The sequence below is a fragment of the Candoia aspera genome, chromosome 5 (assembly GCF_035149785.1).
Source record: "Candoia aspera isolate rCanAsp1 chromosome 5, rCanAsp1.hap2, whole genome shotgun sequence".
Classification (NCBI taxonomy): Eukaryota; Metazoa; Chordata; class Lepidosauria; order Squamata; family Boidae; genus Candoia; species Candoia aspera.
The window spans coordinates 13728176-13744118 of NC_086157.1; the positions used below are offsets into that span (position 1 = coordinate 13728176).

The 15943-nt window shown below is 44.0% G+C and overlaps 1 protein-coding gene across 1 annotated transcript; it reads left to right on the top strand.

Moving 5' to 3' along the window:
* Positions 1-6826: 6826 nt before the first annotated feature.
* On the top strand, positions 6827-15661 carry RBP3 (retinol binding protein 3). The gene is made up of 4 exons (XM_063304376.1): positions 6827-9874; positions 11006-11196; positions 12590-12732; positions 15310-15661. Exons 1-4 carry the CDS (start codon positions 6827-6829, stop codon positions 15633-15635), a joined length of 3708 nt encoding a protein of 1235 aa, XP_063160446.1. The 3' UTR covers positions 15636-15661.
* The last annotated feature ends 282 nt before the right edge of the window (positions 15662-15943 follow it).

Sequence of the window (15943 nt, forward strand, 5' to 3'; positions counted from 1 at the left end):
AGCTGGGCGATATCCGTTGCGTTCCTGCTGACAGCTTCAGGTGTGCCTCGTGATCTGCCCTGCCTTTGTCGCTCTTTCTTCCCCCTTTGTGTTCTAATGACTGGTTCTTCTGGGCGGGGTCGTTCCCTTCTCCTTGGGGTCTGTGTCTGTTGTTGTGAGTGCTTTGCTTATCTTTAAATCCCTTACTCTTGTTTCCGTGGTATTGTCATGTGTGCCGTTGTGCTGATGCATTCAGCTCAACGGTGCTCATGACATACTGCCCCCCTTTCGAATGGTAGCCCCCCCCCCTGTCATTCCGGTTTTTCCCGGGAGAGCTGTCAAAAAAAATTTTTTTTTTTGTATTTCCTGCCGGAGTGCTTTTACCCCTCCCCTTGCTCCGCCCTCTACTTATTTCCATCTTTTGGGTGTGTTCCGAGTGCGCATGCCTCGACCACACCCTGCGAGTGCGCATGCCTTGACCACACCCAGCTTGTTCTTGCTCAGTTCGTCGTGAGAGGAGGCGTGGCTGGTCGGGTGCTGTTTCAGCTCCAGGTAGGATCCTTATCTTTTTGTTTTGTTGAGTGTTTATTTTGATGTTCGTCATGTTGTCATGTGTGCATCCTGGCCATTTGCCCCCTGGCGATGCACCTATGACCAATCTTCTCTCCCCAGTGGGCCCGGAGAGGGTGGGGGGAGGGTGAGTCCCAGGGGGGAGGAGGCCTACTCAAGTTGCAGTCTTGGGGGGCCCCTTCCCCTGGGGGCAACGCGGGTGGGGGGGGAGGCCCGAGGGGGGAAGTGTGTTCTAGGGGCCGGTTCGGCTGGGTGCCCCTTTGGTTTGTCAGGGTACGTCGTGTGGAATGCTCGGGTCAGGTCCGGTGCCTTGACGTGTTGAGCCGCCACCCATTCTGGGTGGGGGAAGTGTTTCCATTTCACTAAGTAGTGTAGTGTGCCCCATTGACAGCGGGAATCGAGTATTTCTTTTGCTTCGAAATGTTGTTGGCCGTCGATCATCACCGGGAAGGGCAGAGGCGTGCTTGGGTGCCATCGGGAGGTGGTTGCTGGTTTCAGGAGGCTGCTGTGGAATACCGGGTGGAGTCTCCTTAGATTGTGCGGCAGGTCCAGGCGTACTGCCACCGGGTTCACTATCTGTGTTACTCGAAGCGGCCCGATATACTTAGGCCCCAGTTTCTTCGAGGGTTGAGGTGATTTCATGAATTTGGTGGATAGGTAGACCATATCCCCTGCCTGGAATGTCGGTTGCTGGCGCCGGTGCTTGTCGGCCTGTTCTTTGTAGGCAGACTGTGCTTCCTTCAGCGCTGCCATGATTATTGGCCATGATTCCGCTATCTTCCGTCCCCAGTCACTAGCACCCACTTGGGGTCCCGGGGGTTGCGGTAGCTCCGGTATGGGTACGAACTCGCGCCCGGAGACTACTTCGAACGGGGTTTTCCCTGTACTCGTGTGAACGGCGTTATTGTATGCGACTTCTGCAAACGGAAGCAGGTCGACCCAGTCGTCTTGGTGGTAATTGGTATATGAGCGTATGAATTGTTCTAGGGTGGCATTGAGGATCTCTGTGGCTCCGTCCGTCTGGGGATGCCAGGCTGTGGATAGGGCTTGTTGGGTCCCAATCAGTTTTAGGAAAGCCCGCCAGAATTTTGAGGTGAATTGTGTGCCCCTGTCGGTCACCACGCGTGCGGGACATCCGTGTAACCTGTACACGTGTACAAGGAAAAGTTTAGCCAGCTGCTGGGCGGATGGGACTGATGAGCAGGGGATGAAGTGTGCTTGTTTAGAAAAGTAGTCTTTCACCACCCAAATGGTTGTTTTCTTCTGGCTGGGTGGTAGATCTACTATAAAATCCATGGAGATTTCCTCCCATGGCCGGGAGGGCTCCGCCACCGTTTGTAGGAGTCCCGGGGGCTTACCCGGTGCCCGTTTGGCCATAGCGCATATCGGGCAGGACGCTACGTAGGCCTTCACGTCCCGTCTCAATGCGGGCCACCAGAATTGTCGTCATGTTAGGTGCAGGGTCTTTAGAAACCCGAAGTGTCCCGCTTGTTTGCTGTCGTGTGATCTGCGCAGGATCGCCTGGCGCTGCGAGTCCGGGACATATATTCTGCCTTCACCCCATGCTAAGTCCTGTGCCATCGTCACCTTGTCGGGGTTTGCTAGTAGCCAGGGGTCGGTTTTGAGGGCGGCGGTGAGGTCCGCGCATATTCCTCCTGGCAGTCGCGGGTGGCGCCGTCTGGTCGCTGGTTGCTTTGCCGTCGGTTGAGACGGGTTGAGCTGTTTCTGAGCGCCGCTTCGGGTGGTCACAGCCATCCCCAGCTGGGAGGCGGATAGGACCGTCCCAATCATATCTGGAACGGGCTCTTCGTCTTGGGGCAGTCGGGAGAGGGCGTCAGCCAGGAAGTTCTTTTTGCCCGGTATGAACTTCAGTTGAAAGTTAAAGCGGCTGAAGAATTGGGCCCATCTGACCTGTTTCGGGCTGAGGCGTCTGGGCGTCCGGAGGGCCTCGAGGTTCCGGTGGTCTGTCCAGACCTCGAATGGTTGGGTGGCTCCTTCCAGTAGATGCCTCCATGTTTCTAGCGCCGATTTTACCGCGAACGCTTCCTTCTCCCATACGTGCCAGCGCCTTTCCGTCTCCGAGAATTTCCTCGACAGGTAGGCGCATGGCTTCAGGATTCCTGTAGGGTCCTTTTGGAGCAGTATGGCTCCCAGGGAGAAGTCTGAGGCGTCGGCTTGGACCACGAACGGCTGTTCTGGGTCCGGATGTGCGAGGATTGGCTCCGTGGTGAACAGCGCTTTCAGTCTGTTGACACAGACACTCACACCCTGGTTATCTCCCATATAGACTACTGCAATACGCTCTACATGGGGCTACCTGTGAAGAGTATCCAGAAGCTTCAGCTGGTCCAGAATGCAGCCACGCGGGCTATTTTTGGTGTACCTAGGTGGGCACATATAACACCGTTGCTGTGCGAGCTGCACTGGGTGCCAGTTTGCTTCTGGGTCCAATTCAAGGTGTTGGTTATTACTTTTAAAGCACTACATGACATGGGGCCAGGTTACCTGAGGGACCGTCTCATCCCCATTACATCGGCCCGCCCTACCTGATCATCCAGAGAGGGCATGTTATGGACCCCGTCCATAAGAAAATTTCATCTGGCGGGGTCCAGGAAGTGGGCCTTCTCTGTGGTGGCCCCCGCTCTCTGAAATATCTTGCCCCCGGAGGTGAGGCAGGCCCCTTCACTCCTGAAGGCCCTGAAGACCTGGTTTTGCCGTCTCGCATGGGGCGGGAAAGTGAATAACCATTCTTGGGGGTGGCTCGCACCCTAGAGTCCCTCCCACCAGCCTAGATTTTACATTTCTCTTGGATTTTATTTATTTATTGTGTTTTATCATAATTGTTTTATGTGATTTTAATGTTTATGTTTTATGTGGGATTTTATTGTAAACCGCCCAGAGTCCCTCTTCTGGGGGAGATGGGCGGTGGCTAAATTTGAGTAATAAATAAAATAAATATGGGCATTTCCAGACAGGCACATGGATCCACTAACAGAACAAGTGGTTTTCCCAACAGAATTGCCATTCCCTCCATACACTTTCTATATACTCCTCCCTGTTACAGACAAAGGCCATGTGATTTTGCTTTAAATTCACCACATTCGCAATGAAGCCCATCGTCACAATTCAGCAGCAAAAAGAGATAATGTTGCTTTACACTGGGTGGAGTTCATAAGGTGGACTCCCATTGCCAGCTTGGCTCCTGTGCTTAGTTAAGCATTTCATGATTAACTGGGGCAATATGATCAGCAAATGAAGGGATTATTTCATTCGGATTTTCCATCACTCTTTCTCCTAGATTTCTCCTAGAAAGGGTTTCTCATGCTGTCACATTTCCATAAATGCAGATTGCATCCCTGTACCCATCTAAGACCTTCCAGCCAGAACTGCTGTGATTCCATCCTTCTATCTCTTAGCAGCGCAAAAGAATCCAAGACTAATGAAATAATGCCAACAGTTTCAATCTGTCAGTATCTGTTTCTCTTGAAGTAGTGGCCATATGTTCAGTGGTAGTATTACAAGTAAATCCTAATGGATTACAGTTACGAAGATCAAAGTCACCTTAGGATTTAGCAACACTCTGGGATAGTGCAGAGTGCAGTCTGGTTACAAATACTGTCAGGAGCAGTAATGATAATGATGTTTTTAGCTAAAGAATAAAATACTATTTCTTACTCTTTTTCAGTTCTCTGCATAATGTTGCTTAGCCTGAAAGTGAATGGCGTGATGGGCATGTGCTCTATGTATGTATTTTTTATCATTCAGGCAAATGTTTTTATCATTCAGTGAGCAATGTTCCTCACTGAAAAAGTCCACAGAATCAAATGCAAATGGAATGCTAGTTCATTACAAAATTGGTTGGCCAAAGAAGAAGCTCCATCACGAACTTAGTTTTATTTGACCTGATGATTAAGTGCTATATGTTCTTCTATGTCTTTAAAGCAGAATATTTTTTTCACCCCAGCACTTAGTCTCTGCTCTTCTGACATTTATCTCACCCAGCTTTTTTCTTGCTTCTCAGCTGTTAATCACCTCCTATAGTCACTGAGTGGCTGGATACGGTCAGTTGGCAAAAGATGATTTAAACCAGTCTCAAGCTCAGCAACTTTAAGATGAATGCTGACTGGGGAATTCTGGGAGTTGAAGTCCACGCATCTTAAAGTTGCTGAGGTTGAGAAACACTGAAACCTCCTTTCAAGTGTGGAACCTTCATGACTTCTTGTGTGACTGGTTGTACAGAAGAGCTGCCATTGATCTGGTTGATCTCTCAATAATATTAATATAACCTTTACTTATGGCTCATTTGAATATCATAAACAGGGGCATCCATAGGAAGGATGTCAAAGATGGTGGCCATGACCCTGCAATCAATGCCCCATCACTTCCTATATGAGTCACAGGGTTGTGTTGTGGCCAGCATCTTGACCTTTTTGACCCCCCTCCGTGGATGCTCTTGTTCACTAATATGAAAAATAATGTGGTGAGAAATGCTGTGAATATCATCTGCCAGCAGGTCCTGCATAAGCGTCTCTTACAGGTGCCTGTGCTCTGGCATGCTTTTCCCCTGCTCCAAAAAGAAAATTTCGGGAGGTGCTTCTATGACATTTCTTTCTTGCTGTTAATGTGAGTGTACTCACACAAAGCAGTAGGTTTTATTTTTTAAACATTTTTACTATTATTTTAGTATTATTTATTATTTTTAGTATTATTAAATATTTCTCAACAAATTAAGCTCTTATGATGAGAGTTATCTATGTTAACAGTCAGAGAAATGGAAATAAACTATGTAAAGCAAAGCGACTGGGCTAGAAACGAGGAGACTGAGAGTTCTAGTCCCACCTTAGGCCTGAACGCCGGCTGGGTGACCTTGGGCCGGTCCCTCTCAGCCCAACCCACTTCATATGGTTGTTGCTGTGGGGAAAATAGGAGGAGGAAGGAGTATTAGGTATGTTCACCGCCTTGAGTTATTTATAAAAAAAAAATAAAGGTGGGATAAAAATAAAAGAAACAAACAAACAAACAAACAAAATTTACCAAGGATAATGGAAGAATAGAGACAGATTATGAATAGACCTATAACCATAAGGGAAGTTTCTGAAGCTCTAAAAAAGATTAAACCAGGAAAGGTGCCTGGATCAGATGGCTTATCAGGTTCTTAGTATAAATGTTTTGAGGATGAACTTTTTCAACCTTTACAAAGTACAATGAATTGTATCTTACAGGGAGGAAAGATGCCAGAGAGGCCATAGCACTAATACCTAAAGAGGGGCAAGATTATCTTCCTTTTTAAAATTTTTAATAAAATTATAAAAAAGAATGTCTTGGTACAGGAAGTATATATAAATGTATTAAATAAATATATAATACAAGTTGAAAATGTTCTTAGCATTATTTTGCAATGTTGAGAAATACGCATAATAAAAAGAGTTTGTGCAGAGCTAGAAACATTCTGTGCCTTGTGGTATTCTTTTGTTGTTGTTGTTGCCAATATTAATAACTGAGGCACTACAAGGACTCTTTTATCTCAGTGGATCATGTGAAAGGTGAAAGGTCTTCTATGCAAGCACCGAGTCATGTCTGACCCTTTGGAGGGACACCATTTTCGCGATGTTTTCTTGGCAGACTATAGCGAGGTGGTTTGCCATTGCCTTCCCCAGTCGTCACCTTCCCCAGCAAGCTGGGTACTCATTTTACCGACCTCGGAAGGATAGAAGGCTGAGTCAACCTGAGCTGGCTACCCGAGAGAGAATCCAGCTTCCGCTGGGACAGTGGATCATAAACATTGTTAATTATTTTAAACACATTCATTTTAATCTAGAATTCAGATTTCAACAGCTGAGTTACTGGAACATTCTAACGATCGAATTTTATTTATATATTATTGTTTATTATATCCAGATTAGTCATTTGAATTACTTAAAATCAAGCACAATCTGATCCAGATTCTAGCAGAGAGCACCTGATTCAGAAATTAGTGAATTGAGGCACTGTGTAAAGATAACAAAGTGGTCTAAGTGCAATTTGGTTTGCAGAAGGTTGTTGAAGTGGTTTCATAAGATGGTTGTTGCAATATAGAACAAAGCTGCACCCTGCCACATGCCCTCCAGTTTAATAAGATTAAATACTTAGGACTAGATTTAAGGATTAGTGTCAGTTAAAATGGATATTCTGTCTCTCCGATTTACTATTCAATTCTATTTCTGAGACATAGCACGAAGAAGCTACATTTCTCACTGACTGCAAGTAGTTTGGATTTCATTCACACTTTTCTAACAGCATGAAAATAATAAGAAAAAAAATATTGTTGGGAATGGCACTCATATTTGGTAGCATCCATATTGAGAGCGTCTGGCACTCCACACTGGTGCTGGACATGGCTAAGATTCTGTTGGATAATTATTGTTTTCCAGAAAATCTGGTGGGAATGCAAGAAGCCATTGAACAAGCCATCAAGAGTGGTGAGACCTTGGATATCTCAGATCCTAAAATCTTGGCAGCAGTTCTGACAGCTGGAGTTCAAGGAACTTTGAATGATCCACGGCTGGTGGTATCTTATGAACCTTTAGCTCCTGCAGTCCCTGAGCAAGAAACTGAGCCGACTCTGTCATTAGAACAGCTTTTAGATGTTATCAAACATACAGTGAAGTCTGGAGTGCTGGATGACAATGTGGGCTACTTAAGAATAGACTACATCATTGGTGAGAAGATTGTGCAGCAAATTGGTGCTTTCCTGGTAGAAAAGATGTGGAAGCCCTTGATGGAGACATCAGCTCTGGTATTAGATCTGCGTTACACCACTGGAGGGAAGATCTCAGGTATTCCATTCATTATCTCCTACTTGTACAATGAGGACAAAGTGCTTCATGTGGACACTGTATACAACCGGCCTTCTAATAGTACTGTGGAAATCTGGACCTTTCCAAAAGTGCTGGGTATGAGATACAGTACGAACAAGGATGTAGTTTTGCTAACAAGTGAACACACCTCTGGAGTGGCTGAAGATGTGGCTTATATCCTCAAGCAAATGCACAGGGCCATAATAGTGGGAGAAAGGACAGCAGCTGGCTCCTTGAACATCCAGAAATTACAGCTTGGGGCTTCCCAGTTCTACATGACTGTTCCTGTATCATGTTCTATAAGCCCCTTAAGTGGCAGTGGGCAAAGCTGGGAACTTAATGGGGTGATGCCAAGTGTACCTATTTCAGCAGAGCAAGCTCTGGATAATGCCCTGGCCATTCTTTCATTTCGCAAAGCTATTCCTGACAGTATCAGTCACTTGATGCACATCTTGCAGAACAATTATTCAATACTGGAGCAGGTACCAGCACTGCTTCAACAGCTCTCTGCATTTGATTATTCCACTGTCCTGTCAGAAAAGGATCTGGCTTTCAAACTCAATACTGAATTACAAAGCATATCCAAAGACCCACATCTTTTCTTGTGGACTACCACAACCAGCAAGGCTATGGTTACACCAGCTGAAGAGCCGATTGACATGACTATTGACCTACCTGACAGTGAACAACTCAAGCAAATCCTGGCTGCTGTGTTTAAAGTGTTGGTACTGTCAGAAAATGTGGGCTACCTGCGTTTTGATCAGTTTGCCGATCCTGCTGTACTGAAAAAGCTAGGGCCCTACATTATAAATCAAGTCTGGGAACCTTTGCAAACAACTGATTATTTGATCATTGATCTGCGCTACAACCATGGTGGACCATTTTCAGATGCTGTACCAATCTTATTATCTTACTTCCAAAATCCCTCTGCTGGTCCTGTGCATTTCTTTACCACCTATAACAGACTCACAAACCAGACCCAAGTTTACAATAGTAGAGTTGAACTACTAGGCAAGCCCTATGGGACACAACGTGGCATCTATTTACTCACCAGCCATCACACAGCTACAACAGCTGAGGAGTTTGCCTACCTAATGCAATCCCTTGGCCGTGCTACCCTGATTGGTGAAATTACTGCAGGCAGCTTGTCCCACGCACAGCCCTTCTGCATACTCAAGTTAAGAGAAGAGGAAGGTTGTGGCCTCTTTATCAATGTGCCAGTCATCACCTTCATTGATAACCATGGGGAATATTGGCTTGGTGGAGAAGTGGTGCCTGATGCCATTGTACCAGCTGATGAGGCTCTGGAGAAAGCACGAGAAGTATTGGAATTCCATAGAGATATGGGAGCACTTATTGAGGAACTTAGGCTGTTACTTGAAGCACATTATGCAGTACCAGAAATGGCCAGACGAGCAAGAGGCACACTAAATTCCAAGTTGGCTCAAGGAGGTTATCGTACAGCAGTGGACTTTGAAATGCTTGCCTTACAGTTGACCACTGACCTTCAAGAAGCTTCTGGGGATCACCAGTTACATATTTTTCACAACCATGTAGAATCCCCCTTACAGGAACAGCTTCCCAACAAGACTCTGACTCCTGAGGAGATGAGCTACATAATTGAGGATCTATTCAAGGTAGACATTTTGCCTGGCAATGTAGGATATTTGCGCTTTGACTTGATGGCTGAAGCAGAGACGGTGAAGGCCATTGGACCACAATTATTACATATCTGGGACAAGCTTGTGACAACAGATGCTCTGATTGTTGACATGCGCTATAACACAGGCAGTTATTCCACTGCAGTGCCCATCTTTTGCTCCTATTTCTTCGACAGTGAGCCCCAGCAGCACCTTTACACACTCTTTGATCGCAGCACCTCTCAAAGTACTGAGGTGTGGACTTTGCCGCATGTATCTGGCAAACAATATGGCTCAACAAAGGATATTTATATCTTAATTAGCCACACGAGTGGATCAGCAGCTGAAGCCTTTGCTCGCTCTCTGAAGGATCTCCATCGTGCCACAATAATTGGGGAGCCCACTTTGGGGGGCTCACTCTCTGCAAATATTTACCGTTTGGGCAGCAGCCCATTATATGCTTCCATCCCCAGCCAAGTTGTGCTCAATCCAGTCACTGGGAAAGTGTGGAGTCTCTCCGGAGTACAGCCACATGTTACCAACCAGGCTTCAGAAGCCATGACTTCAGCCTTGAACATCATTGCTTTGCGCACCAAGCTGCCCGGTGTTTTGCAGACAGTGGGCAAACTGGTGGCTGACAACTATGCTTCTGCGAATATTGGGGCCACAGTGGCAGACAAACTTTCTGAAGATGCCAAAAAAGGCACTTATATGAAGATCAACTGTGAAATGGAACTTGCTGAAAAAATTGCAGCTGACCTAAAAGCTCTTTCTGGAGATAAACATTTAAAAATAACGCATATTCCTGAGCACCCTAGTCGTCATATCCCAGAGATCCTGCCTGTGCAGGTAAGTGCCTATTGGCTTGCTTCATTAGCCCTGACATAAAATCTGTGTGAATGAGGACAGAGAGCTCACATTGACTATGGATGGAATAAACCCCTTTGAATTTGCCTTAAGAACTGGATTTGGTCGAGTAGAATGCCCCTAGGTTCACACTGTAACACCTTAGTTAATATTATTACACTGTGTTTTATTACCTCTTTTTATTACTTTCCCTAGGTAGCTTTGGTTTCTCAGTTTCATGTGGTTAATTTTTTTTAGCAAAACGAAAACTAGTACAGGCCTTTTGGAAGCTACAGTAAGTTGATTGAGTAAGTGTCATAGTGATTTATAGATTTTACCATTATAATTGTATTTATCAATAGCTATTTAGAGCCCTCAATTTTAGTCTCACTTTTACTCTAGTTATAATGTCCACAATAATGTATCCTGTTCTAATTTTTCTTACACTTACCCAATTAAAAAATTGAGTTTACGGATGTAATCTTTTAGATATATAAGCATACTCTGTAATTTTATCCTAGTAGTCTTACTATGATATTAATATTTTATCTCAAAGTTTAAATCTTATTTTTTCAGTTGTAACTTTATTCGTGTTATGCTGGTGTTTAACTGAACTAAATAAATTGAAATCAAAGTGAATACATGTGCACAGTTTAACAGGTTTGTCCTACATTCAGATTTTATTTTTAATTAAGCAGTATTCCTTTAAAAATGAAATGCTTAGTGTAAATAAAATACTATAAAATTATTAAAATTTTTATATAAAATTATTTAAAATAATAAAATAATTACAAAACAATTATAAACTTGTCCCAGGAGGCCCAGTATGACTAGTTCCTGATGACCATTTCATATGAATGTAATCAGAAAGGGCATTAAGTAGATAAACTTCAGTGTGTGTGATTTCCATTTATTTATTTTAGTTGCGAGCATTTTATTCTTGTAATAGTGCTGTGATATAGGCTGAAGAATGTTGACTGATTTGAGCAAGGATTTCAATCCAGATCACCCCAAGTCTCCAACTGCAAGATGAGTTATTTTAATGACCTCACCAATTATGCTGTGTAAGGTAGACTCTCGTATTTGCCATATTACTCTTGAACATTAATTACTTATTTTTTTAAAAAATTTCAGATCCTTTCTCCAGAAATGTTAGAAGACCGCATTAAGTTTTCTTTCCAAACCAAAGTGTTTGAGAACAATGTTGGTTACCTCAGATTTGATACGTTTGGAGACAATGAGCTGTTGCCTCAAATCTCTGAGCTGTTGGTGGAGCATGTCTGGAAGAAGATTGTCCACACTAATGCATTAATCATTGACATGAGGTAAATAATCGACCATAAATAGAATTCTCAGAGACTGGATAAAACTAATGAAGATAAATCTTTCAAAATATATTCCTTGCAATAAAAGTCTTTCCAAATTTAATTTCTGGGTCCAGCATAATTACAGTGTATCTTGAGAGGCCATAGTTGGCCAGATTATGGGCTATGTGTTCCTTCCAGGAGGAAACTTATTTATCTACCCTTTAAGATAAATACATGGAGGTTGGGTGCTGGGATAAAAGTCATAATCCCAGTATACTCAAAGTTTGATCTCTTGGTGTGTATCCAAAAATATATGTGATCGGGGACACAGAACCTCCAGTCTTCTTGATTTGAAATAAATCAGTAGGAAGATGTAGCAATGTTTACCTCAATACAGTTACAACCCTTCACAGAAGCACAAACCCAGCACAATCAGGATATGTGATGTGGTAGAAGGCACACAGTCAGCCAAATTCCCCTCTAGAAAGCCTTTCTATCCACGTAGGTTGAATGGCAGGAGCCACATTACCTTCTATGTCTTTTTTTCTGGACACGTGAAAAGTGCTACAGCCACTTGTTAAGCCACTTTTACTACACTTCAAAATGTGTTGGTACTTCCACACAAGGACATTGCAGCACTTTAAAACTACTAGGGACCTTTTGAGCTCCCAGGACATCAGTTGGCTTTGAAATCTGTCAATTTATTTCTCCCACAGCAATATTTGAAATAATAAAATTACTTTTTTTTTATTAAGTGCTGTGGTCTTGTAGAGCTTGTGGGTAGTCCGTTTTTCAATTTGCAGTAACTCTTGCCTTGCCCTGCATCCCAGGGCTTCAAATCTTTTTAGGGTTACTGTAGCTTGATCACTTTTTTATATATACAAGTAGACAAATACCCAAAATCAGACAAGAATATGTATGGGGAAGGGCAATGCAAAAACTAACTTCTCTTTTACATTGAGTTGGGTTATCAGATCTGGGCTACAAAAATTCATATGACTATTATATGGAAGCAAAGAGTTAGAATTTTCTTTCTGGTGGCCCTAACATGGGGTGGGGGGTTGTTATGGCTGCTGCTCAGTAGGGCCGCAACTAGGGTCTGTGTCACCTGGGGCAAACATGGATTCCACTCCCATTTTGGCGCCCCCTCCAGCGCTCATTTTGGTGCCCTCCCCAGCACGGTGCCCAGGGCACATACCCCGGTTGCCCCCCCTAGTTGCGGTGTTGCTGCTCAGGGCAGGTAAGACATTCTTGCTCCTTTTTTCTCAGCATTTCAAGTTACAATTGTGGATCATTTTCAAACTGCTTTGGGGAGATTAGGGACTAGAAGTTGTGGTAGTGTAGAAGTGCCTGATGTCAGCCTTCTTCATCAGTGCATACTTCCCAATGCCTTCCTTCCATGCCTAAACAGGTATAACACAGGAGGCCCGGTATCCTCTGTTGCAACTCTGTGCTCTTACTTCTTCGATGGAGGACATCCAGTTCTACTAGACAAAGTCTACTATAGACCAAACAATACAACCAGTGACCTTTGGACTCTTTCCCAACTTTCAGGTAATAACGATTACATCTGAAGTTGTGAGTGTCAGTATTTCTCTCTACTTACATTGTGGCTAAAATAGCATATTTATCCATCAAATGCTAAACTCTTGCAAACATACTGTAGGTCATGGACTGGTAGAACACAGGGCAAAATCATTGATGGGCATAGAGACCCAAAGCTAGATTAGAAATTTCTGATATCTGTAGGACCCCAGCTGTTAGGGGTACAGCTTTAGGAGCATCAGGTCTTTGCACCTTTTATCCTACTGAACCCTGATTGGAAGATTCATCTTTTATTATATTTTATTTTATTGATATTTTAGAACAAGGTACTTTCCCTTCTCCTTTTCTCCTCATAACAGGATAGAAAACTCAGAGATGCAAGCTTTTTGGTGTATTAGCTTTACTTGTCATTTTGGATTTTCAGCATCTCTTTCTAGATATTCTTTACATAAATGTTCGCTAAATGCAGACCACAGTGAATGAACTGGAGGTTTTTCACAAAGTATACCTCAGAATTTGCCATATGCTGGCTCCAGATCTGATTTGTTTGAAGCTGGTTGCTGTCTTATGACATTCATGTCTGGGGTGATAGGATGATCTGATTCATCCTCCCATGAAGACTTCTTCAGTAAAGGAGTGATTACATTTGTCTGCAGTATGGTAGGTGGTAGTTGTCATAATAAACCTCTGGAATCAGGAATTGGATTTTCTGGAGCACTACGTCATTGCCTTCTTCAGTGTGGCAAGCAAACCTCCTCATGCAAGGACTTGCTCCCCAGTTTTTGAATTCACCCAGTCAGTTCCTCTCAGCTAGCAGAAATAAGCCAGAGTGAACAAGAGCAAAGGAAGCATGTACAGGCTGGAGAACTACAGAAAGGCTATCAGATCTGGGTTGCAAAAATTCAGACAACCGTTAGATGGCAGCAAAGAGTTCAGAGTTTCAGTACCTCTTTGCTTTCATCTAATGGTCATTTGATTTTTTTTTTTTTGCAGCCTAGAACTGGTAGCCTGAACTACAAATGATTTAGCTATAGTCATAGCTAAGGCCATAGAACTTGAAACTAATCTCATACTGGATCAGATAGGGCATAGGATAATTCAACAGGTATGAAGAAAAAGTACAGTCAGGTCAGCATGTTGTCAAATAACGATTAAGGCAGTAATCATACATGCATACTTTTTAATTTATTAAACAGATTTACAAGGCTGTCCAACTCACACGTGGTGACTCCGGGTGGCTTACAGAATCGAAAACCATAAAAACACAATAGACACCCCCCCTCCCTGGTGGCAGCAAGCACATTCCAAAGCAGCCTGTGGTCCCCAGGCCTGCTGACAGAACCACATCTTCATGGCCTTCTGGAAAAGGAGCAAGGAGGGGGCCAATCTTATCCCTGGGGGGAACAATGTTCCAAAGGGAGGGAGCCACTATGGAGAAGGCCCTTTTCCTTGGCCCCACTAGATGTACCTCCCTACCTGAAGGGACCTGCAACATGCCCTGCCTCCCCGCTCTGGTGGGCCGGGTGGATGTGACTGGGGAAAGGTGGTCCTGCAAACAACCAGGCCCCAAGCCATGTAGGGCTTTAAAGGTGATAACCAGCACCTTGAACTGGACCTGGAAGCAAATCAGCAACCAATGCAGCTCCCGCAAAAGAGGGGACACATGGGCAAGTCTAAGCTTGTGCAAAACTATGCAGGTGCTGCATTTTGAACCAACTGAAGCTTCCGGATACTTTTCAAGGGCAGCCCCATGTAGACCAGATACTTTTCAAGGGCAGCCCCATGTACAGCACATTACAATAGTCCAAATGGGAGGTGACCAGGGTGTGGGTGACTGTGAGAAGGGCCTGCTAGTCCGGGAATGGGTGTAGCTGGCGCACAACATGCAGTTGTGCAAAGGTTCTCCTGGCCACGACTGCCACCTGCTCTTTGAACAGGAGTTGTGAGTCCAGGAGAACCCCCAGGTTATGCCCAGGGTCTGTCTGAGGCAGTGCAACCCCATCCAAGCCCAAAGATGGTAACTCTCTGGAAACCAAAGAGCCCTCAACCCACAGCCATTCCATCTTGCCAGGGTTCAACTTCAACCTGTTGCTCTCCATCCAGACCTCAACAGCCTCCAGGCACCAGGAGAGGGCTTTAGTTCCATTTAATTCATGTACATTTATTTTTGAGTAAACATACTGTATATAGAATTGCATTGCCAGTGTCATTGGTGAATTAATTCCAGACTTGCTGAGAACAATACTTTCACTACCTAAATGCCATCTCTCCATTTCAGGTTTATTATATCACTGCCATCACACATGCTTAAGTGCCAGAGTTGTAACTCAGCTGGCAGTGGCATCTCGCAGTATTCTTTTAATATTTATTTATTACTTTATATTTGAATAAACACAATATAATCATTACTCTCTATACAATATATGCATAACATGAATTATATTATTTATTCTCATTCTACAAACTCATGAAGGGATGTTATTTTTAATATGGGTTCTGACCATCCTTTATCTCATTTGCCCATTTTATGGCTGCCAGGTGAGAGCAACTGAAATTATTTGCTGCATCTTCTCTTGTCTCATGCAGGTCAGAGATATGGCTCCAATAAAAGCTTGATCATTCTCACCAGTTCTGTGACTGCTGGGACTGCTGAACAATTTGTGTACATCATGAAGAGACTGGGCAGAGCCTTGATCCTTGGACAAAGGACCAGCGGGGGTTGCCACCCACCTCAGACACTTCATGTGGATGGGACTGACCTCTACATCACCATCCCAACTTCTAGATCCATCATTTCTGTTGAGGACACTTGGGAGGGTGTCGGTGTGAGTCCTCACATGGCAGTTCCCATTGAGAGAGCACTCATCAAAGCAAAAGAGATCCTTATTGCCCATCTCCAAAGTTTGAGTTAGATTAGAAGGTAAAAACAAAAGATTGAATGAAGGCAAGAAAGGAGAATTGGTATCCAATTCCCTTCCCTTGAAACTGCATTTTGGCCTTGCAAATTCATTCCAGACATCAACACGTCCTCATTCTAGGTCTTCTATAATAGTTAAAATATAGAAGGTGAAAGAGGAAAGGAAGAAGTACTAATCTGTCCCTCTAATTCCAGACTGTCTTTCCAAGTGTAACTTGAAATCTCAAAACACTAGAATGAAGTACTGTATAGAAACAGGGTCAGCGTAGGCCCATTAACAAACCACAGATATTGCTTCTGGGA